Below are 21,804 nucleotides of genomic sequence, written 5' to 3' on the forward strand. Positions count from 1 at the left end.
TTATTTTGCTTTTCCAAAAACTTTGCTGAGTCTCATTTTTCTTCAAGTTCACTTTTCCCGAAAGCTATTTAAAATGCCAGCTTCTGGAGGCAGGTTGTTCCACTGGTTAATTGTTCTAACTGTCAGGAAGTTTCTCCTTAGTTCTAGGTTGCTTCTCTCTTCGGTTAGTTTCCACCCATTGCTTTTATCCTGCCTTCAAGCGCTTTGGAGAATAGCTTGATTCCCTCTTTGGGGCAGCCCCTGAGCTACTGGAAGACAGCTATCATGTCCCCCCTCGTCCTTCTCTTCATTAAACTATACATACCCAATTCCAGCAACCGTTCCTCATATGTTTTAGCCTCCAGTCCCCTAATCAGCTTTGTTGCTCTTCTCTGTACTCTTTCTAGAGTTTCAATAACAACATCTGTCAAGGTTCCGACCGACGAACCCAACCAAGCAAACACCTTTGAGACATTCCAATCTCTTAATATAAAACTTTATTGAGTACATCACTTTGGCATGTATGAAAGCAAAACCAGCTCTAGCAAACCCCAACCCCCAACCCCTATAGTAAAAAAATAGAATTTCCCCTCCCCTCCACGAACAGATCACATTGCCCAATGCGGTGCGATGATATTGTTATGAGAAGATGTCTCTGAGTCGGGTCAGGCATCTGGTGAATCGTCCTTGATTCTCATGGTCTGCCTTCTTTATCTTTGTAGCCTGCATTCCAATTCTCTATCCTCCCCCCCCCCCAATTCGTTGGCAAGCTAAGAAGCAATAGTTGCAGCAGCAAAGCGAGCTATGATTTTGGCAACTTGATCATGACGTCATAGATAATCGGTTTGTGAGATTTTTTTGGTTGCAGCCACTGATAAAGTAATCCCCTGTTTCAGCTTTCTCATCGTGTAAGTGATAGTTGCTGTTGTTACCGACATTTTGAGTTTTTGCTTTCATGGAATTGGTCTGCAGGTCTGCTTGTTCTTGGGCAGCCAAAATGAAGCCTTCAGTTTCTTTCTTCAGCACCCTTGATCTCAACCATGTTAGCTTTGCATCTATCTCTCCTTCAGGGACATTGTTATTATTGTTGTTGTTATTAATTTCTTTTTTGTCAGGGTTGTGATTCCTTGGCCCAGACCCAACGCACCAGGCTGCAACACCGCCGTGCAAGAATCAACCAGCAGATCAACAAAGAGATGAGGATGAGAACCGGCGCAGAGAATCTGTTCAGGTTTGTGTGGGCTAAATTAGCATCATAAAGGCGATTGTGAATTATGCTGTTCACAGCAATAAGACAAGTCACTAGAAGACGTAAACAAGGATTGTTTTGCTTGCTTGAAGAGTGAAAAACCAAAAGCAGCAACTTTGAGGCAGGTGGTATGCAAAGTTTTAATTAAAGAGCCAGCTGGGGACCCCCCACACATACCCTCTTTTCTGTCTGATGCTCAGCATTTTGTGGCTGCTTGGTGTTCAGAAACTAAGAAAAGGGAGGGAAGAAAAACATTTGTAGATGCACAGCAATGCGCAGGACTGCTTCCACACCCACCTAGTCCAAAGGAGGGAGATGTTAGTTTAAAACATTCAAAATGTCCATTTTAGAGAGGTCTGTGCACCCCGTTTATATCAATGTCTTCATTAAAGGCTTTTTCAAGATCCGTTGCCATTGTGCTAAATTCTCAACCAGTGCAATTTCTGACAGTTAAATAGGAGCCAGCTGTGTGCTGCAGCTGCCAAAAAAACCAACACAGTCCTGGGCTGCATTAACAGAGGGATAGAATCAAGATCAGGTGAAGTGTTAATACCACTTTACAAGGCCTTGGTAAGGCCACACCTGGAATACTGCACCCAGTTTTGGTCACCACGATGTAAAAAAGATGTTGAGACTCTAGAAAGAGTGCAGAGAAGAGCAACAAGGATAATTAGGGGACTGGAAGCTAAAACATACAAGGAACGGCTGCTGGAATTGGGCATGTCTAGTTTAATGAAGAGAAGGACGAGGGGAGACATGATAGCAGTGTTCCAGTAGCTCAGGGGCTGCCGCAAAGAAGAGGCAGTCAAGCTATTCTCCAAAGCACCTGAAAGCAGGACAAGAAGCAACAGATGGAAACTCATCAAGGAGAGAAGCAACCTGGAACTAAGGAGAAACTTCCTGACAGTTAGAACAATTAACCAGGGGAACAACCTGCCTCCAGAAGCGGTGAATGCTCCAACACTGGAGGTTTTTAAGAAGAAACTGGACAGCCATTTGTCTGAAATAGTATTGGGTTTCCTGCCTGAGCAGGGGGTTGGACTAGATGAGGATGAGGATGAGGATGATGGAAGGGACCTTGGAGGTCATTTAGCCCAACCCCCTGCTCAAGTAAGAGACCCTATTCCAGTTCAGAACAAATGGCTGTCCAGTCTCTTCTTAAAAGCCTCCAGTGTTGGAGCATCCACAACTTCTGGTGGCAAGCTGTTCCATTGATTAATTGTCCTCACTGTTAGAAAGTTTCTCCTTAATTCCAGATTGCTTCTCTCCTTGGTCAGTTTCCAACCATTGTTTCTTGTCCTGCATTCAGGGGCTTTGGAGAATAGTTTGACCCCCTCCTCAAATACTGGAAGACTTTCTCTTCCCCCATCCTTTTCTCTAGACTGGCCATACCCAAATCCTGCAACTGTTCTTCATATGTTTTAGTCTCCTGGCCTTTAATCAGATTCCTTTGGCTCAGCCTGAACGGAAACGCCGAGCGTTGCAAATTGCAGTTTCCAGGGTGCCTTCCCCTCGTGTGACACATACCAGGCTGTGACGCTCCTGTGTTGGGGCATGTCAGTTTCCCAGCCCAACAGCTGTCCAAACAAGATTGCTGAGATTGTATCAGGTGGGACACATCACTGGTGCTAGAGGAGGAGGTCTCACCCTTAATTTAATGAGCTGTTCAAAGCTGCCAGGGGGTAGAGAGTGGGGGGGGGGGGAAAAAAGCAAGTAGTTCATAGGTCTAGAATTGGGAAGAGGGAATCTTGGGTTGTTAAAGCGGACGCAGCTTGCCCCTTATCAGAAGCCAGCTGGGAAAGTTGCCCGTTGGGGACGTGACCCTGGGATGCTGGATATGACGCCAGTGGCCAAGTACCCAAATTGGGATCCCGGGACCGTGGGGAGCACCCTTACAACCGTCGTAGTGCAAAGAGACTTTGATAAGTCCTTGCACTACAAAAAAAATTACATCATATTTTTGCACATGACAAAAAAGATGGTGAGATTTTGGAAAAAGTGCAGAGAAGAGCAACGAAGATGTTCAGAAGCCTGGAGACTAAAACATACAAAAAAAGGGTTTCCTACCTGAGCAGGGGGTTGGACTAGATCAGCAGACGGGGGGGGGGAATAAAAAACAAACAACCTCACCCCACCCTTACTGCCAATCCTCAGCAGAAACGCTCACAACAATGAAAACCTCGGACAGGAGGAAGAGCGCCACCAGGTGGGCAGGCAGGTGTCTTGCTCGGCTGTGGCTTGGGGGGCACTTTTTTCAGTACCACTGTAACTTTGAACAGTCACTAAGCGAACTGTTGTAAGTCGAGGACTACCTGTACTTTATCACTTTTTTCCTTTTTTGGGGGGGGTCGTCAAGTTTTTGACACCTTGCTGGTGGTCCTCAGATGTCGCCATATCCTAAAAGGGGTACAATGGGTGAAAAGGTTGAAAAGCCCTGTCCTATGTCACTTTGTTCCATGCCGTTGTGACTTTGAATATCACTAAGCGAACCATCGTAAGTCGAGGACTGGCTGTAGAGAAGAGGTATAAATCATTTTTTTTCCCCTCCTCTTTTTTCTTTGGTCTCAGGGCCACCCGCAACCACAAAGTCAAGGAGACAGTTGCTCTGGAACTCAGCTATGTCAACTCCAACCTGCAGCTGCTCAAGGAGGAACTGGAAGAACTGAACAGCTGCGTGGAAGTCTACCAGAATGACAGGTTAGAGATGATTGGCACCTGTCCGTTTGGGGAGGGGAAAGTTCCGGAGGTGGACCGTCCGGGAAAAAGGAAAATGCAGTTGCCCTCTGCTACGTCCAAACATTCGGTCAGAGCATGCAGAGTCTGAATTTTGATCACGTGACCCCGGGGATGCGGCGACCGTCGTAAATATGAGTCAGTTGCCAAGTGGCTGAGTTTTGATCACGGGACCCCCAGAGACATGGCGACCGTCGTAAATATGAGTCAGTTGCCAAGTGGCTGAGTTTTGATCATGTGACCCCCGGAGACGCAGCAACTGTCGTAAATAAGAGTCAGTCGCCAAGTGGCTGAGTTTTGATCATGTGACCCCGGGGTCGCGGCGACCGTCGTAAACATGAGTCAGTTGCCAAGTGGCTGAGTTTTGATCATATGACCCTGGGGTCGCGGCGACCGTTGTAAACATGAGTCAGTTGCCAAGTGGCTGAGTTTTGATCACGTGACCCCCGGAGACACGGCAACGGTCGTAAATATGAGTCAGTGGCCAAGTGGCTGAATTTTGATCACGTGACTTTAGGAATGCTGTGACGGTCGTGTGAAAAGCAGTCGTAAGCCACTTTTTTTTTAGTACTGTTACAATTTTGAACAGTCACTAAATGAACTGTTTTAAGTTGAGGATCACATGTAATTGGACTTTCTCTCTCTCTCTCTCTCTCTCTCTCCCAGTGACTCAGTTAGCGTCCCAATGATCCCGCTGGGGTTGAAGGAGACCAAGGAACTGGACTGGGCATCTCCTCTGAAGGTAATTTCCAATTTCCTAAAAACTGAGATCGATTGAGAATTGAGGGAAGCTGTTTTACACGTAGCCCCCGACTTGCCACGGTTCATTTAGTGACCGTTCAAAGTTACGACGGCACTGGAAAAAGCGAATTAGGACCCATTTTTCACACATAACGACCGTTGCAGCATCGCCGTGGTCCCCTGATCAAAATTCAGATGCTTTGCAACTGGCTCACACTTACGACGGTCGCAGCACCATGGAGTCGTGTTTTGCGAACTTTTCACAGATTCACTTAACGACCGTGTTACTAGCTTTTTGTTTGTCGGAAGCTGGCTGGCAGGGTCGTAAGTGGCTTCACTTGAACCCAGGACCCTGCCACCGTGGCGAATACACGCCGTTTGTCCAGAATTTCGATCCCAGGGCCGTGGGGACGCTGCCGCGGCCGTAAATATGAGGACGCGCTGTCAGTCGCCATTTTTCAGCACTAACCTAAGTTGGCACAATTGCTAAATGGACAGTCGTAAGTCAGGGACTGACCTGTAGGTCTCTTAGATGTGGATGAAATATTCCTACATCAGTTATTTACAGGGAGCCCTCAACTTACCAACGGTTTCATTTAGTGACCGTTCAGAGTTACGACGGCACTGAGGGAAAACAAAGCCGCTTCGGATCGTTTTTCACAGTGGCGACTTGCGATCAAAATTGGGACGTTTGGCAACCGACTCGTGTTTATGACGGTTGCAGCGTCCTTGGGCCAGGCGATTCCTGTTTTGTGACCTTTCGGCAGGCAAAGCTGGTGGGGAAGCCAGATTCGCTTAACGACGGGGTGATCGGCTGCCAGGGTTCGCTTAACGACTCTGGCGAGAAAGATCCCAAAATGGGACAAAACTTGTTTAGCCAACGTCTCGCTTACCGACAGAAATGGCACTGCGGTCGTAAGCCGAGGACCGCCTGTCCTTCGACAGCTTGATTTCGGAGGACTTTAAGGTGACCTTGAAAGTGGGACTTTCAGGCGAGGACAGACTAAAGTGTGTTATTTTCTACACAACTCCAGGCCGTGATTAAAGACCACTACAACGAAGAGGAAGACTCCTACAAGGAGGAGCTGAAAGCCCTTGTAGATTTACGCCAGGTAGGTGTGATCTTCGAGGAAGAGGCGTTGGGGGGCAAAGGCGCCTGGCCTGGGTGTGTACAGGTAGTCCTCGACTTAACCACGGTTTGTTTAGTGACCGTTCAAACTTACAACGGCGCTGGGGAAAAAAAGGGATCAACGACCACTTTCACACTTACGACGTCGTACCATTCCCCAGGATCACGTGATTTACATTCAGATGACAAGTGACTCACACTTACGACGGTCGCAGTGTCCCCCGGGGTCACGCGATCCCTTTTTTTGCGGCCGTTTGACTGAGCAAAGTCCGTGGGGGAGACGCCAGATTCATTTAACAACTAGGGTTACTTACTAACTTAACAACTGCAGCCGTTCCCTTCACCAGAAAAGTCATAAAATGGGGCAAAGCCCACTTAACGACATACACTTTGGATTGGGGTCGAAAGTTGAGGACTACCTGTATTTTGTGTTTTCTGCTTGAGCAGCGGGTTGGACTAGAGGACCTCCAAGGCCCCTTCCAGCTCTGTTGTTCTGCAAGGGTCTCCTGCCTGAGCAGGGGGCTGGACTAGAGGACCTCCAGGGTCCCTTCCAGCTCTGTTATTCTACAAGGGTCTCCTGCCTGAGCAGGGGGCTGGACTAGTGGACCTCCAAGGCCCCTTCCAGCTCTGTTGTTCTATAAGGGTCTCATGCCTGAACAGGGGGTTGGACTAGAGGACCTCCAAGGCCCCTTCCAGCTCTGTTGTTCTGCAAGGGTCTCCTGCCTGAGCAGGGGGCTGGACTAGAGGACCTCCAGGGTCCCTTCCAGCTCTGTTATTCTACAAGGGTCTCCTGCCTGAGCAGGGGGCTGGACTAGTGGACCTCCAAGGCCCCTTCCAGCTCTTTTGTTCTATAAGGGTCTCATGCCTGAACAGGGGGCTGGACTAGAGGACCTCCAAGGTCCCTTCCAGCTCTGTTATTCTGCAAGGGTCTCCTGCCTGAGCAGGGGGCTGGACTAGAGGACCTCCAGGGTCCCTTCCAGCTCTGCTATTCTGCAAGGGTCTCGTGCTTGAGCAGGGGGCTGGACTAGATGACCTCCACGGTCCCTTCCAGCTCTGTTATTCTGCAAGGGTCTCCTGCCTGAGCAGGGGGCTGGACTAGAGGACCTCCAGGGTCCCTTCCAGCTCTGCTATTCTGCAAGGGTCTCGTGCTTGAGCAGGGGGCTGGACTAGATGACCTCCAAGGTCCCTTCCAGCTCTGTTGTTCTATAAGGGTCTCATGCCTGAACAGGGGGCTGGACTAGAGGACCTCCAGGGTCCCTTCCAGCTCTGTTATTCTGCAAGGGTCTCCTGCCTGAGCAGGGGGCTGGACTAGAGGACCTCCAGGGTCCCTTCCAGCTCTGCTATTCTGCAAGGGTCTCGTGCTTGAGCAGGGGGCTGGACTAGATGACCTCCAAGGTCCCTTCCAGCTCGGTTATTCTGCAAGGGTCTCCTGCCTGAGCAGGGGGCTGGCTAGATGACCTCCAAGGTCCCTCGCAGCTCTGTTATTCTGAGTGTCTCCTGCCTGAGCAGGGTGCTGGACAAGGACCTCCAGGTCCCTTTCCAGCTCTGTGCTATTCTGCAAGGGTCTCGTGCTTGAGCATGGGGGGCTGGACGTATATTACCTCCAAGTCCCTTCCACCGTTATTCTGCAGGGTCTCCTGCCCTGAAGACAAAGGGCTGGCTTAGGACCTCCAGTGTCCCTTCCAGCTCTGCTGATTCTGCAGGTCTCGTGCTTGAGCAGGGGTCTGTGACTATATTACCTCCAAGGTCCCTTCCAGCTCTGTATATTCTGCAAGGGTCTCCGGCCTGAGCAGGGGGCTGGACTAGAGGACCTCCAGGGTCCCTTCCAGCTCTGCTATTCTGCAAGGGTCTCGTGCTTGAGCAGGGGGCTGGACTAGATGACCTCCAAGGTCCCTTCCAGCTCTGTTATTCTGCAAGGGTCTCCTGCCTGAGCAGGGGGCTGGACTAGAGGACCTCCAGGGTCCCTTCCAGCTCTGCTATTCTGCAAGGGTCTCGTGCTTGAGCAGGGGGCTGGACTAGATGACCTCCAAGGTCCCTTCCAGCTCTGTTGTTCTATAAGGGTCTCATGCCTGAACAGGGGGCTGGACTAGAGGACCTCCAGGGTCCCTTCCAGCTCTGTTATTCTGCAAGGGTCTCCTGCCTGAGCAGGGGGCTGGACTAGAGGACCTCCAGGGTCCCTTCCAGCTCTGCTATTCTGCAAGGGTCTCGTGCTTGAGCAGGGGGCTGGACTAGATGACCTCCAAGGTCCCTTCCAGCTCTGTTATTCTGCAAGGGTCTCCTGCCTGAGCAGGGGGCTGGACTAGAGACCTCCAGTCCCTTCCAGCTCTCTGCAAGGGTCTCCTGCCTGAGCAGGGGCTGTACTAGAGACTCCAGGTGCTCTGCTATTCTGACAGGTCTCGTGCTTGAGCAGGGGGCTGGACTAGATGACCTCCAAGGTCCCTTCCAGCTCTGTTATTCTGCAAGGGTCTCCTGCCTGAGCAGGGGGCTGACTAGATGACCTCCAAGGTCCCTTCCAGCTCTGTTATTCTGCAAGGGTCTCCTGCCTGAGCAGGGGGCTGGACTAGAGGACCTCCAGGGTCCCTTCCAGCTCTGCTATTCTGCAAGGGTCTCGTGCTTGAGCAGGGGGCTGGACTAGATGACCTCCAAGGTCCCTTCCAGCTCTGTTGTTCTATAAGGGTCTCATGCCTGAACAGGGGGCTGGACTAGAGGACCTCCAGGGTCCCTTCCAGCTCTGTTATTCTGCAAGGGTCTCCTGCCTGAGCAGGGGGCTGGACTAGAGGACCTCCAGGGTCCCTTCCAGCTCTGCTATTCTGCAAGGGTCTCGTGCTTGAGCAGGGGGCTGGACTAGATGACCTCCAAGGTCCCTTCCAGCTCTGTTATTCTGCAAGGGTCTCCTGCCTGAGCAGGGGGCTGGGCTAGCCCCTTCCCACTCTGTGTTGTTCATGGCTCTTGTGTCTTTCTCCCAACTTGTGTCCCCAACAGGCCATGCGGGCACCCAGCCGGAACAAAGCGGGACTTGAACTGCTGACGGAATATTACAGCCAGCTCCACTTCCTCGACAACCGCTTCGTCTCGCCCAGTAACAACCTGGGACTTTTCTTCCATTGGTCAGTGGGCCTTTTCAACCTGGTGGAGCAGAGAATCAACAGAAGAGAATCATTGTAACTCGGGATTGAACTGGGGGGTCCTGGGTGCTCTCTGAGCTTCATGGTTTTCTTGCAGACGTTTCATGACCCAACTAGGGAACGTCATCAGTGCTAGAAGGGAGAGGGGTTTGTGGAGAAGTGGGGGAAGGAGAGGAAGGGGGGGAGGAGCTGGAGGACGACTGTGGGGTCCTTGATGCTCTCTGAGCTTGGTGGTTTTCTTGCAGACATTTCATGACCCGACTAGGGAACATCATCAGTGCTAAAAAGGAGAGGAGTTTACACCTTCCAGCACTGACAGTGTTACCTAGTTGGGTCACAAGACATCTGCAAGGGAACCCATCAAACTCAGAGAGTAGCAAGGACCCCACAGTCGTCGTCGTCCTCCTCTTCCTCCTCCTCCTCTCCCCCACCCCATTCCCTTCTAGCACTGATGATGTTTCCTAGTTGGGTCATGAAACATCTGCAAGAAAACCACCCAGCTCAGAGAGCACCAAGGACCCCACAGTCCTCCCCCTCCCCCTCTTCCTCCTCCTCCCTGCAAGCCCAACTCTCTTTAGCACTGATGATGTTCCCTAGCTGGGTCACGAAACGTCTGCCAGAAAACCACCCAGCTCAGTGAGCACCAGTCTCCCGCCCAGTTCGACCTCCAGCTACAAATATTCTCTTTTATTGGACCCTTTCCCTAAAACGGTGATCTAGCTGGAGCCTTGCCTCTCCAGTGCCGTGTGGTTTTACCGCTCTGCTCTAACCCTTTGCAGGTACGATTCACTGACCGGGGTGCCTTCCCACCAGCGGGCCCTGGCTTTCGAGAAAGGAAGCGTGCTCTTCAACATCGGTGCTCTGCACACCCAGATCGCAGCCCGCCAGGACCGCACCACCCTGCAGGGGGTGGACTGCGCCATCGAAGCCTTCCAGAAGGCCTCTGGTACGGCGCCTATTCCACCTTTCCATTTAGGGGAGGGAGGGATTAGTGTTGTGATTCCTCGCCAGCCAGTGGACTCGGCAGCTGAGTCTGAGGAGGAGGAGGGGCCTGGAGTGACATCAGAGTCAGAGGAAGGCTCTGAGGAGCTCCAAGATTTACAGTCGGACGAGGAGCCCGGCCCCTCTACTTGCGCTCAGGCTGAGACACGGCTGTGCTGGGAGTCTGAGTTGGACAGTGATGAAGAACAGCTGGGACAAATCCCGGATGCACGAAGGCGCAGGCAAGAGAAGTGAGTAGGACAGAGGAATACAATGGGACGGCTGCAAAGGCAAAGGAGACGGCATTAGGAAGCCACACCTGGGCTGCATAATAAAAGGAAAGGTGTGGGAGGTGCTGGTGGCCGAAGACAACCGTTCTGTCATGGGTTCCAACTAATGAAGCACTTCAAAGAACTTTCAGGCATGTTTCCTAAAGTCTTTATTACAGAGCTACAAATTGCCAGTCACCATCATAGACGTTTTGATACCAGAATCTGACTTCCTCTCGCTGGCATCAAACTTTTCTTGCTAAACCCCTCCCTTATCTTGCAGTCCCAAGTCACATTATCCAATTAGTGTGAAGGTCAAAAGTTTACTTCCTCTTTCTTTCCCCGGGCTTTTTACCCCCCCACTCTAAGCTATGTATTAACCCAGTAAATACCAGACAGTTTTGCATATTGTCAAAGCAAGAATATACAATATTTGCAGCATTGACACGTTCGTGTTGAGGAATCGAGTTTCTGTGAACTGTGTTTTGTTTGCCTTGGACATGGACTCAGGTCTGTGAATAATAAAAGGGGGTTGGTTTTTCTTGGGGTTCCTGCCTGTTTCTTGGAAGAGTGGTTTCTCCATGTGAGCGTAACAAGGACTCACGTAGGCTGGGGCAGAACAGTTAGGCGGAGATAGCGTTGAGGTGGGATTCGTGCGACGTGGGATTCTCCACCGAGGTTACCAGGATGCAGCTCAATCTCCATCTTCTGAGAGCCCTCCACTTAACGACTTGGAATTTCTGCCATCAAGTGAGGTTTTCTACGTGGGTCGTGCCCAACTGTGGCCCCCTTTGGGAAGCAAATTGCGACGGTTATTAAGTGAATCAGGCCCTCGTTGCAGCTCACTTGGGTCTCAGACGGCGGTCCCGCGATCCCAGGACACGCTAAACACGTGCCCAGTGCTTGAATTTGGGTTACCTGGCTGCGGGAAGTCTTGCAACGCGGTCGTCTCTTTTTTCCCGGCGCCGCTGTAACTTCGAACGGCTACGAAACACGCCGTTGTAAGTCGAGGACGACCGATCAGCGCCTTGTGCCCAGGAAACAAACCCTTTCCCTGGCTGAATGAAATCTCTCCTCTGATTTCCCCCAACCTGCTAAGACAGAGGTTTCCAAATGGGGCCCCTTTACGACTTCTGGACTCCCAACTCCCAGAATTCCCTTGCTGGCTGGGGAATTCTGGGAGTTGAAGTCCACCAGTCTTCAAGTGGCCGAGCCTTGCAGAGCCCTGGGCTAAGGCGATGGTGGGGCTCCCCACTAGACTGCAAATCACCCCAACTTAGTAGAGCTTAGTTTAACCCATAGTGCAAATCCAAGCCTTTCCCTTCCTCTTCTCCTCTCCGTCCCTCCCTTCCTTCCTTCCCATTCCTTCCTTTTTCCCTTCCTTTCCCCTTCTCATCTCCCTCCCTCCCCTCCTTTCTTTCTCCCTTCCCATTCTCACCTTCTTTCCTTCCCCTTCTCATCTTCCTCCCTCCCCTCCTTTCTTTCTCCCTTCTTCGTCTCGCCTTCCTTCCTTCCCCTCCTCATCTTCCTCCCTCCCTTTCCCCCTTCCTTTCTTCTTCCCTTCATCTTCTTCTTCCCCCTTCCTTTCTTCCTCCCTCCTTCCCTTCTCCTTCTCATCTTCCTCCCTCCCTTTCTTCTTCCCTTCATCTTCCTTCCTCCTCCCTCCCTCCCTCCCTTCCCCTTCTCATCTTCTTCCCTTCACCTTCCTTCCTTCCTCTTCCCATTCCCTTCCTCCTTCCCTTTCCCTTCTCATCTTCCTCCCTCCCCTTCTCCCCTTCCTTCCTTCCTCCTTCCTTCCCCTTCCTATCTCCCTCCCTCCTTCCCTTCCCCTTCTCATCTTCCTCTCTCACCTTCCTTCCTTCCTTCCTTCCCCTTCCCATCTCCCTGCCTCCCTCCCTTCCTTCCTTCCTCTCTTCCTCCCTTCCCTCATAAACTTCCTTATTCCCAATTTAAGACCTTTCCCAGATATTCGCCTGCCCCGTCTGCGGAGATTTGGGGGCGAGTTAGACCTCCTTAACTATTGTGACCACTAAACCCGTAAAACAGTGGTTCTCAACCTTTTTAATGCCGCGACCCCCAACCGGTTGTAAGTCGAGGACTACTCAACCGATCGTAAGTCGAGGACTACTCAACTGGTGCAGCCCCGTTTGCAGAACGGGGCTTTTGGCAGGCTCAGCAGGGCAGAGACAGCCTGGACAATTCCTATTGGCTTTTGAAAGCCAATAGAATGAGACTCTATTCAAGAGAGTCTATTCTATTGGCTTTCAAAAGCCAATAGAATAAAAGGGAGTAGCACAGCTAAGGAAAAGGGGGGAAAAATGGCGGACAGCCTTGTTTGGCGACCCCCGTGAAATGGTCATTCGACCCCAAATGGGGTCCCGACCCACAGGTTGAGAACCGCTGGTCTAAAACGAATCGCATGCCAACTCGAGAAGCCATCCTTGGCTGGGCTACTCAAGACTCAGTCCTATTGAGTTCAATAGCATCGACTCTTGCTTCAAGGGGCCTAGAGTTGGGGCCCTTCCAGGTAGTCCTTGACTTTACGACCGTTCGGTTTAGCGACTGTTCAAAGTTACAGCAGCTCTGAAAAAAGGTAACGACCGTGTTTTTCCTGCACGTACGACCATTGTCCATGTAGACACTTGGCGACGGGCTCGTATTTACGACAGTCGCAGTGTCCCGACGGGAGGTGTGTGTGTCACGTGACCCCCTTTTGCGACCATCAGTGGGGAAGCCATTCAACCACCAGGTTACTAACAAGTTATAGCAAGAAAAGCCATAAAAATGGGGCGAAACTCACTTAAGAACCGCCTGGCTTCGCAAAGGAAATGTTGGGCTCCGCGGTGGATGTAAGTCGAGGACTTCCCCTGTGCTTGATCTCAGGCCCGCCCTTTTGCTCCGTGTGCAGGCGCCTTCAACTACCTGAAGGAGAACTTCTCCAACGCCCCCAGCCTCGACATGAGCAGCCCCTCCCTCAACATGCTGGTGTGGCTGATGATCGCCCAGGTGCAGGAGTGCGTCTTCGAGAAGGTCCTGTTGCTCGGAGCCCAGAGGGACTTCCTCGCTTGCCTGCAGCTGGCCCAGGAGGCGTCCCGGGTAGGGCATCCCGGCGCAAGGGGGCGCCAGGGGGAGCGGAGGCATCGGGGTCCCACCAGAGGGGATCCTGCGCAGGGAGGGGGGAGGTTCGCGCTCTGAGCTGGTGGGCTGGTTTCTGAACGTAGCGTTGAACAGGCTAGGAAACCTCTTCAGCGGAGTTCAGGGGATGTCATTGTTGGGGTTCTCCTGCGTATAAGGGCTTCGGGTGGAGAGTAGGTCTGTGATGGGGAGGTCACGTGAGGTGAGGGTCTTGGGGTGGATCATGACAGGTGAGGGTCTTATGGGTCAGGTGTGGGTCACATCAGATGAGGGTCTTGTGATGGGTTTTGTGATGGGTCAGGTGAGGGTCATAGGTAAAAGTCTCGTGATGGGTCAGGTGTGGGTCACGTCAGGTGAGGGTCTAGTGATGGGTCAGGTGAGGGTCATGTTAGGTGTGATGGGTCACATCAGGTGAGGGTCTAGTGATGGGTCAGGTGTGGGTCAGAGGTGAAGGTCTTATGATGGGTCAGGTGAGGGTCTTGTGATGGGTCACGTCAGGTAAGGGTCTAATGATGGGTCAGGTGTGGGTCACAGGTGAAGGTCTTATGATGGGTCAGGTGAAGTCTAGTGATGGGTCAGGTGTGGGTCACAGGTGAGGGTCTAGTGATGGGTCACATCAGGTGGTCTTGTGATGGGTCAGGTGAGAATCATAGGTGAGGGTCTTGTGATGGGTCATGTCAGGTGAGGGTCTAGTGATGGGTCAGATGAGGATCACAGGTGAAGGTGATGGGTCAGGTGAAGGTCTAGGGATGGGTCAGGTGTGGGTCAGAGATGAAGGTCTTATGATGGGTCAGGTGAGGATCTTATAATGGGTCATGTCAGGTGAGCGTCTAGTGATGGGTCAGATGAGGATCACAGGTGAAGGTCTTATGATGGGTCAGGTGAGGGTCTAGTGATGGGTCAGGTGTTGGTCACAGGTGAAGGTCTTATGATGGGTCAGGTGAGGGTCTAGTGATGGGTCAGGTGTTGGTCACAGGTGAAGGTCTTATGATGGATCAGGTAAGGGTCACGTCAGGTGAGGGTCTTGTGATGGGTCACATTACGTGAGGTGATGGATCTTGTGATGGGGAGGTCACGTCAGGTAAGGCTCCTTGGTAGGTGAAGTGCTGGTGGAAGTGGGGGATTGCGCGGGATGGTTGAGGGCCGGTGCTGTCGCTGGTTGTCTGTGTGGTTGATTTGAATTTTGTGGGGTTCGTAGGCTGGTTGTAGGTCGATGGGTCTGTGGATGGAATTGCTGGCGGAATGCCAGCCTACTCAACCCTCCCCCTAGCCATCACGTCACCTCCCAGCGACCCTCACCTGAGGTGACCCACCCTCCACCCTCCTCCTTCACCCCAGCTACAGATATTCACCAAGCCCTGCACTGGCCGTGGAAGCCCAGCCAGATGTGCTCCTGGTGGCCATCAAGGGAGGGTGATGGCCTCTTTCTGGCCTCCTTGGGCTTCCCGTCGTCATCTTGCCCCCCTCCCCTTTGCCTCCCCAGGTGGAAGAGGTCTACTCCTTGGTGCACCAGACCATGGACCAGCCCCAGGTCAAAGACTACGTGCCCTTCTCCTGGACCTCCATGGTGCACGTCAAAGCCGAACACTTCAAGGCTCTCTCCCACTATTACGCCGCAGTGGCACTTTGTGACTGCCCAGGTGAGTAACCACATTTGTCAAGAGCTTCTTCTGTTCCCACAAAGGACCATCTGAGGAGGGGGGGAGGAGGAGGAGGAGACGGCGGCAGGGGACTCCGTTGCGTAGGGAAAAAATAGATCTGAGCTGTAGGGTGTCCGTTGATATGGTGAAGCCTCTTTTTTCCTCCTTTCCTTTTTTCCTTCCTCCCTCCCTCCCTCTCTCCTTCCTTCCTTTCTCCCTCTCTTCTTTTTCTCTCCTCCTTCCATTCTCCCTCTCATCTTCCTTCCTTCCTTCCTGCCTGCCTGCCTTCCTCCTTCCCTTCCCCTCATCTTCCTTTCCTTCCTGGATGATTGAGAAACTCCATCTGGGAGTTGAAGTCCACAACTCCTAAAGGGGGCTCTCGTTCCCCACCCCTGTTCTAATCCATCTTGCTGGCTCAGGAATTCTGGGAGTTGAAGTCCCGAAGTCCTAAAGGGGGGTCCTCATTCCCCACCCCTGGTCTAAACCAAGGAAGGTCCAGCATCTCTCCATCCCTTCTTCCAACCAACCTTCTCTTTGTTTCTGCAGCCTCGTCGGAGGTGGCTTTTCCCGAGCATGAGAAAGCATTCCTCCAGTTTCACGTCTCCACGCCGGAAGGACCGGCTCCTTCCTTGCTTTTGCAAGACCAGGAAGCCCGCCGGCGACTGGGTGAGTGACACCTTCCCTTCCTCCCCCCCCCCCAAAAATCTTCCTGGGTGCAGAAATGAGGGCAAGAAGTCAAACAAGAACAGGGACCCCTTCTTGATTGCAAGTAGTATCCAGGAATCCTCAACTGCTCATTCAGTCTCCGTTCAAAATTACCACGCCACTGAAAAGAGTGACATCATCATAATAAATAATAATAATAATGATAATAATAATAAAAGTTGGGAGGGACTTGGAGGTCATCTAGTCCAACCTCCTGTTCAGGCAGGAAACCCTACACCATTTCGGACAAATTTCCGTCCAGTCTCTTCTTAAAGACTTCCAGTGTTGGAGCATTCACAGCTTCTGGAGGCAGGTTGTTCCACTGATTAATTGTTCTCACTGTCAGGAAGTTTCTCCTTAGTTCTAGGTTGCTTCTCTCCTTGATCAGTTTCCCTCCATTGCTTCTTGTCCTGCCTTCAGGCACTTTGGAGAATAGCTTGACTCCCTCTTCTTTGGGGCAGCCCCTGAGATATTGGAAGACTGCTATCCTGTCCCCCCTCGTCCTTCTCTTCATTAAACTAGACATACCCAATTCCAGCAACCGTTCCTTATATGTTTGAGCCTCCAGTCCCCTGATCATCTTTGTTGCTCTTCTCTGTACTCCTTCTAGAGTCTCAACGTCTTTTTTTACATCGTGGTGACCAAAACTGGATGCAGGATTCCAAGTGTGGCCTTACCAAGGTGTTACAAAGTGGCATTAACACTTAATGTGATCTTGATTCTATCCATGTGTAGGTCAAGATCTATTTATTGAATCTGCAAAGGTTTCTGCATTGATTTGAAAAGACATTGAAAAGCGATGAGCTTTCGTGAGCTGTGTAATAAGAATGACCAATAAGTTATAAATCAATTCCAATTATTAAAAAAAATTATTTAAAAATTGTTTAAGTTTTTAAATAAAAGTTAACTAGACATCCCCAATTCCAGCAACCGTTCCTTATATGTTTTAGCCTCGTCCTCTAATCATCTTTGTTGCTCTTCTCTGTACTCTTTCTAGAGTCTCAATATCTTTTTTGCATCACGGTGACCAAAACTGGATGCAGTATTCCAAGTGTGGCCTTACCAAGGCCTTGTAAAGTGGTATCAACCCTTCACGTGATCTTGATTCTCTCCCTCTGTTGATGCAGCCTAGCACTGTGCTGGCTCTTTTGGCAGACTTACAACTTACGATCCTCACAACATCCCCAGGGTCATGTGATCAAAATTTCAGCACTTGACATATACAGATAGTCGTCAACTCCAAAGTTCCTTCTAATTCTGTTCTTCTGTTCTATTATTTAGAACAGGGGTCCTCAACCATGACAACTTGAAGACTTCTGGACTTCAACTCCCAGAATTCCTCAGCCTGGCTGAGGAATTCTGGGAGTTGAAATCCATAAGTCTTCAAGTCTCCAAGCTTGAGGAACCCTTGATTCAGACCTCTGTCTCCTAGCCAACCGCCAGAACTTTGCATTGTGACCTTCGTTTGTTGTGGATTCTGAAAAGGGCCAACATTCCCATCCCACTTCTGGGAAGAATGTAGACTCGGTTCCATAAGAGTCAACAATTTTTTTGTCGGTGTGAATTGTAGATCTTTTTCTGGTAGAACTACTTCCGTTGTTTTGTTTTTTTTAATTTAAGTCAGTTCCATCTACTCACACGATTCTATTTAAATTTAGGGTAAGAATACTGTTTTTTTTAGCCCTCTGGTGAAATTTAGAGGATAATTTCGCGAGGGCAATTTCCCAGTTGTGTTGAGGAATGGAGCAAGTTTGAGGTTTCTTGTGCACTGAGGTGTTTATGAGACAGATCAGAATCAGAATAGAGGTCTACTCCTTGAGCTGGAAGGGACTTTGAAGGTCTTCTAGTCCAATCCCCTGCTCAAGCAGGAGACGCTATAGTATTTCTGATAAATGGCACTCCAATCTCTTCTTAAAAGCCTCCAGTGATGGAGCACTCACAACTTCTGAAGGCAAGGTGTTCCACTGGTTGATTGTCCTCACTGTTAGGAAGTTTCTCCTTAGTTCCAGGTTGCTTCTCTCCTTGATCCGTTTCCATCCATCGTTTCTTCTCCTGCCCTCAAATGCTTTGGAGAATAGCTTGACTCCCTCTCCTTTGGGGCAGCCCCTGAGATATTGGAACACAGCTATCCTGTCCCCCCTGGTCCTTCTCTTCATTAAACTAGACATGCCCAATTCCAGCAGCCGTTCCTTATATGTTTTAGCCTCCAGTCCCCTGATCCTCTTTGTTGCTCTTCTCTGTACTCTTTCTAGAGTCTCAACCTCTTTTTTACATCGTGGTGACCAAAATTGGATGCAGGATTCCAAGTGTGGCCTTGTATGTTTTAGCCTCCAGGCCTTCAATCATTTTAGTTGCTCTTCTTTGCCCCTTTTTTCAAAGCTTGTTGAATTGCTTGCCTTGATATCTGGGGAAGTTAATCATCATCATCATCATCATCATCATCATCATCGATAGGTAGACAAAAATGCCAAGTCCAGTCTGAACATCTGGCTGACTGTGCGATGATCAATAATAATAATAATAAAGTTGGAAGGGACCTTGGAGGTCATCTAGTCCAACCCCCTGCTCAGGCAGGAAACCCTATACCATTTCGGACAGATGGCTGTCCAGTCCCTTCTTAAAAACCTCCAGTGTTGAAGCATTCACCGCTTCTGGAGGCAGGTTGTTCCACTGGCTAATTGTTCTCACTGTCAGGAAGTTTCTCCTTAGTTCTAGGTTGCTTCTCTCCTTGATTAGTTTCCATCCGTTGCTTCTTGTCCTGCCTTCAGGCGCTTTGGAGAATAGCTTGACTCCCTCTTCTTTGGGGCAGCCCCTCAAATACTGGAATACTGCTATCCTGTCCCCCCACCCGGTCCTTCTTTTCTCTAGACTGGCCATACCCAAATCCTGCAACTGTTCTTTCATATCTTTTAGTCTCCAGGCCTTTAATCATCTTAGTTGCTCTTCTTTGTACTTTTCCCAAAGCCTCAACATCTTTTTTTTTTTTTTTTTTTTTTTTTTGTAGTGTGGTGACCCAAACTGGAGGTAGTATTCCAGGTGTGATCAACCAGTGGCCAAACACACAAGGCTGGTGTTGGGGCTGTGGGTTCTAGTCCTCCAAGGCGGACACGTGTTGTGTTTTGACAGGGAAAGCTCACCTCAAGAAAGCTATCATCAAGCATGAGGAAGCCATGAGGATCCACAGCTTGTGCAAAATCCTGAGGAAGATGGATATCCTGCAGGAGGTCCTCTCGCTGGCCCACAAACGTTCCCTCAGCAAATATTCCGAAATTGACCACGAGGAAGATTTCTTCGAAACGGCAGAAGCCCCCGACATTCGCCGTGAGTGTCAGCGCTGCCACTGAGCAGGGCGGCAGCCATTTTCCTGCTCGTTCTGGGTCACCACATAGAAAAGAAGGAGGGGGGCTGCCCAGATGCTTTGCTCGTCATAATACAGTGGTGGCCAAAATGGTGGAAACCTTTTGGGAAAAGTATATTTTTGAGGTTTGATGGCTAATGACACCACTTTTCTTTGGCGCAGTACCATAAAAGTGTATATCAGTAGAAAGATAATTTAATCAAGAATGTAATGCAACAAAGTTTGTTCAATTATCTGTACTGTATTCTATGAAAATAGCCAAATAACCAGAAAAAGGAAGCACAACTTGCTTAGATTGATCTCAGGTAGCTTTCCTTCATCTGATTGTAGCCAATGAGCACGAGTGCTTAGAGAGCCAATCGGATGTCATCTTGTTTTGGCCATGAGCCAATCAGATCACAGTAGGATCCACTGATTGATGAAGAGAAGGACGAGGGGGGACATGATAGCAATGTTCCAGTATCTCAGGGGCTGCCCCAAAGAAGAGAGAGTCAAGCTATTTTCCAAGGTGCCTGAAGGCAGGACAAGAAGCAACGGATGGAAACTAGTCAAGGAGAGAAGCAACCTAAAACTAAGGAGAAACTTCCTGACAGAACAATTAACTAGTGGAACCACCTGCTTCCAGAAGCGGTGAATGCTCCAACACTGGAAGGTTTTCAAGAAGAGACTGGACAGCCATTTGTCTGAAATGGTATAGGGTTTCCTGCCTGAGCAGGGGGTTGGACTAGATGACCTCCAAGGTCCCTTCCAACTTTACTACTACTACTACTACTACTACTACTATTATTATTTATTTATTGAAGCTGAGAGGAGGACATTTGTCAGTGTGTTCTGTGATCGCTATCAAGTTGGTTGGGTTTTTTGTGTTCTTTCCTTTTGTGAGCTTGTAAAATGTAATAAAATTAAAGTCATGGTGCAAAGAGTTGACTGGTCGTCCAGGAAGCAATGTAAAATAGTATTATTAAGTGAACAAGGCTACAGTTATAAAGAAATTAGAAGGAAAATGGGTGGAAACTTAACCAAAGGTGGCATTTCTACTGTACACTTTTCCCAAAAGGTTTCCACAATTTTGGCCACTACTGCAATCTTTTGTCCCATGGGAACCAAGGTCATGGGTTGCTCCCGCGCCGGCAGGCTGGGTGTCGTAGAAAAAGCCCACCAAATGATTGCATTGGGGAACGGGGTCGCTTGCATAGTTTTATGGGAGGGATTTTTAACTTTGCGTTGGGGAATTATTACGTGTGTATCCAGGCTTGGCTTCACTCTTGACCGTGCCAGTACTTCGTAACTAATAAATGTGTTCTTTGAGGGATTTCGCAAGACTTGAGTTTTGCTTTATTCGTCTCTGTCTGTCGGAACCATGACGGTAAATGGACAAGTGGATATGGATTGAGCTTTGCCTCCCAAGAGCCAGTGCCAAGCTTGTCTAGATCTGAAAACAGAATATAGAATAACAGAGTTGGAAGGGACCTTGGAGGTCATCTAGTCCAACCCCCTGCTCAGGCAGGAAACCCTATTCCATTTCGGACAAATGGCTGTCCAGTCTCTTCTTAAAAACTTCCAGTGTTGGAGCATTCACCACTTCTGGAGGCAGGTGGTTCCACTGGTTAATTGTTTAACTGTCAGGAAATTTCTCCTTAGTTCCAGGTTGCTTCTCTCCTTGATCAGTTTCCTTCCGTTGCTTCTTGTCCTGCCTTCAGGTGCTTTGGAGAAGAGCTTGACTCCTTCTTCTTTGGGGCAGCCCCTCAAACACTGGAAGACTGTTATCATGTCACCCCTAATCCTTCTTTTCTCTTGACTAGACCTACCTAATTCTTGCAACTGGTTTTTTTTTTAAAGTTTTTGTTTTTTCGGTGAACTTAGAGAAATTTGGCCTTTGCTATCCTTGAGCCTCGAATGAATAATCCTTTTGGCTCAAAAAGGGGTAAAATTGGAATAATAACAGAATAACAGAGTTGGAAGGGACATTGGACATCTTCTAGTCCAACCCCCAGTTCAAGCAGGAGACCCTATACCAGGGCTAGACAACCGTGGCTCTTTCGTGACTCGTGGACTTCAACTCCCAGAATTCCTGAGCCAGCCATGCTGAGGGGAAAGGGAGAGGTTCCCAAGCTGAGCCATGCTGGCTCAGGAATTCTGGGAATTGAAGTCCGCAAGTCTTGAAGGGGCCATAGTTACCCCATGCTGGCTGAGGAATTCTGGGAGTTGAAGTCCACGAGTCATGAGGTGGCCATAGTTCCCCCATGCTGGCTCAGGAATTCTGGGAGTTGAAGTCCACGAGTCATGAGGGGGCCATAGTTCCCCCATGCTGGCTGAGGAATTCTGGGAGTTTAAGTCCACGAGTCATGAGGGGGCCATGGTTCCCCCATGCTGGCTCAGGAATTCTGGGAGTTGAAGTCCACCAGTCATGAGGTGGCCATAGTTCCCCCATGCTGGCTCAGGAATTCTGGGAATTGAAGTCCTCGAGTCATAAAAGAGCTAAGGTTGCCTACCCCTGCCCTATACCAACTCAGATAAATGGCTGTCCAATCTCTTGTTAAAAAATTCCCTTGATGAGCACCCACAACTTCTGGAGGCAGGTTGTTCCACTGGTTCATTGTTCTCACTGTTAGGAAGCTTCTCCAGGTTGCTTCCCTCCTTGATGAGTTTCCATCCAGTATTTCTTGTCTTGCCGTCAGGTGCTTTGGAAAATAGGTTGACACACACACCCCTCTTCTTTGTGGCAGCCCCTCAAATGTTGGAAGACGGCTATCGGGTCAC

General features: G+C 49.9%; 1 protein-coding gene across 1 annotated transcript in view; it reads left to right on the top strand.

Moving 5' to 3' along the window:
• RHPN1 (rhophilin Rho GTPase binding protein 1) overlaps positions 1–21,804 on the top strand; it is a 51,366-nt gene that overhangs the window by 21,006 nt on the left and 8,556 nt on the right. The window contains exons 2-11 of the mRNA XM_039364910.1: positions 1,095–1,210; positions 3,797–3,925; positions 4,628–4,703; positions 5,737–5,814; positions 8,814–8,938; positions 9,736–9,902; positions 13,115–13,302; positions 14,825–14,981; positions 15,528–15,647; positions 18,813–19,007. Coding sequence (XP_039220844.1) covers positions 1,095–1,210; positions 3,797–3,925; positions 4,628–4,703; positions 5,737–5,814; positions 8,814–8,938; positions 9,736–9,902; positions 13,115–13,302; positions 14,825–14,981; positions 15,528–15,647; positions 18,813–19,007 — 1,351 coding nt within the window. The remainder of the gene's footprint in view (positions 1–1,094; positions 1,211–3,796; positions 3,926–4,627; positions 4,704–5,736; positions 5,815–8,813; positions 8,939–9,735; positions 9,903–13,114; positions 13,303–14,824; positions 14,982–15,527; positions 15,648–18,812; positions 19,008–21,804) is intronic.

The sequence above is a fragment of the Crotalus tigris genome, unplaced genomic scaffold (genome assembly GCF_016545835.1).
Source record: "Crotalus tigris isolate CLP2741 ecotype Arizona unplaced genomic scaffold, ASM1654583v1 scf7180000019926.259901, whole genome shotgun sequence".
In the NCBI taxonomy this organism is placed as follows: Eukaryota; Metazoa; Chordata; class Lepidosauria; order Squamata; family Viperidae; genus Crotalus; species Crotalus tigris.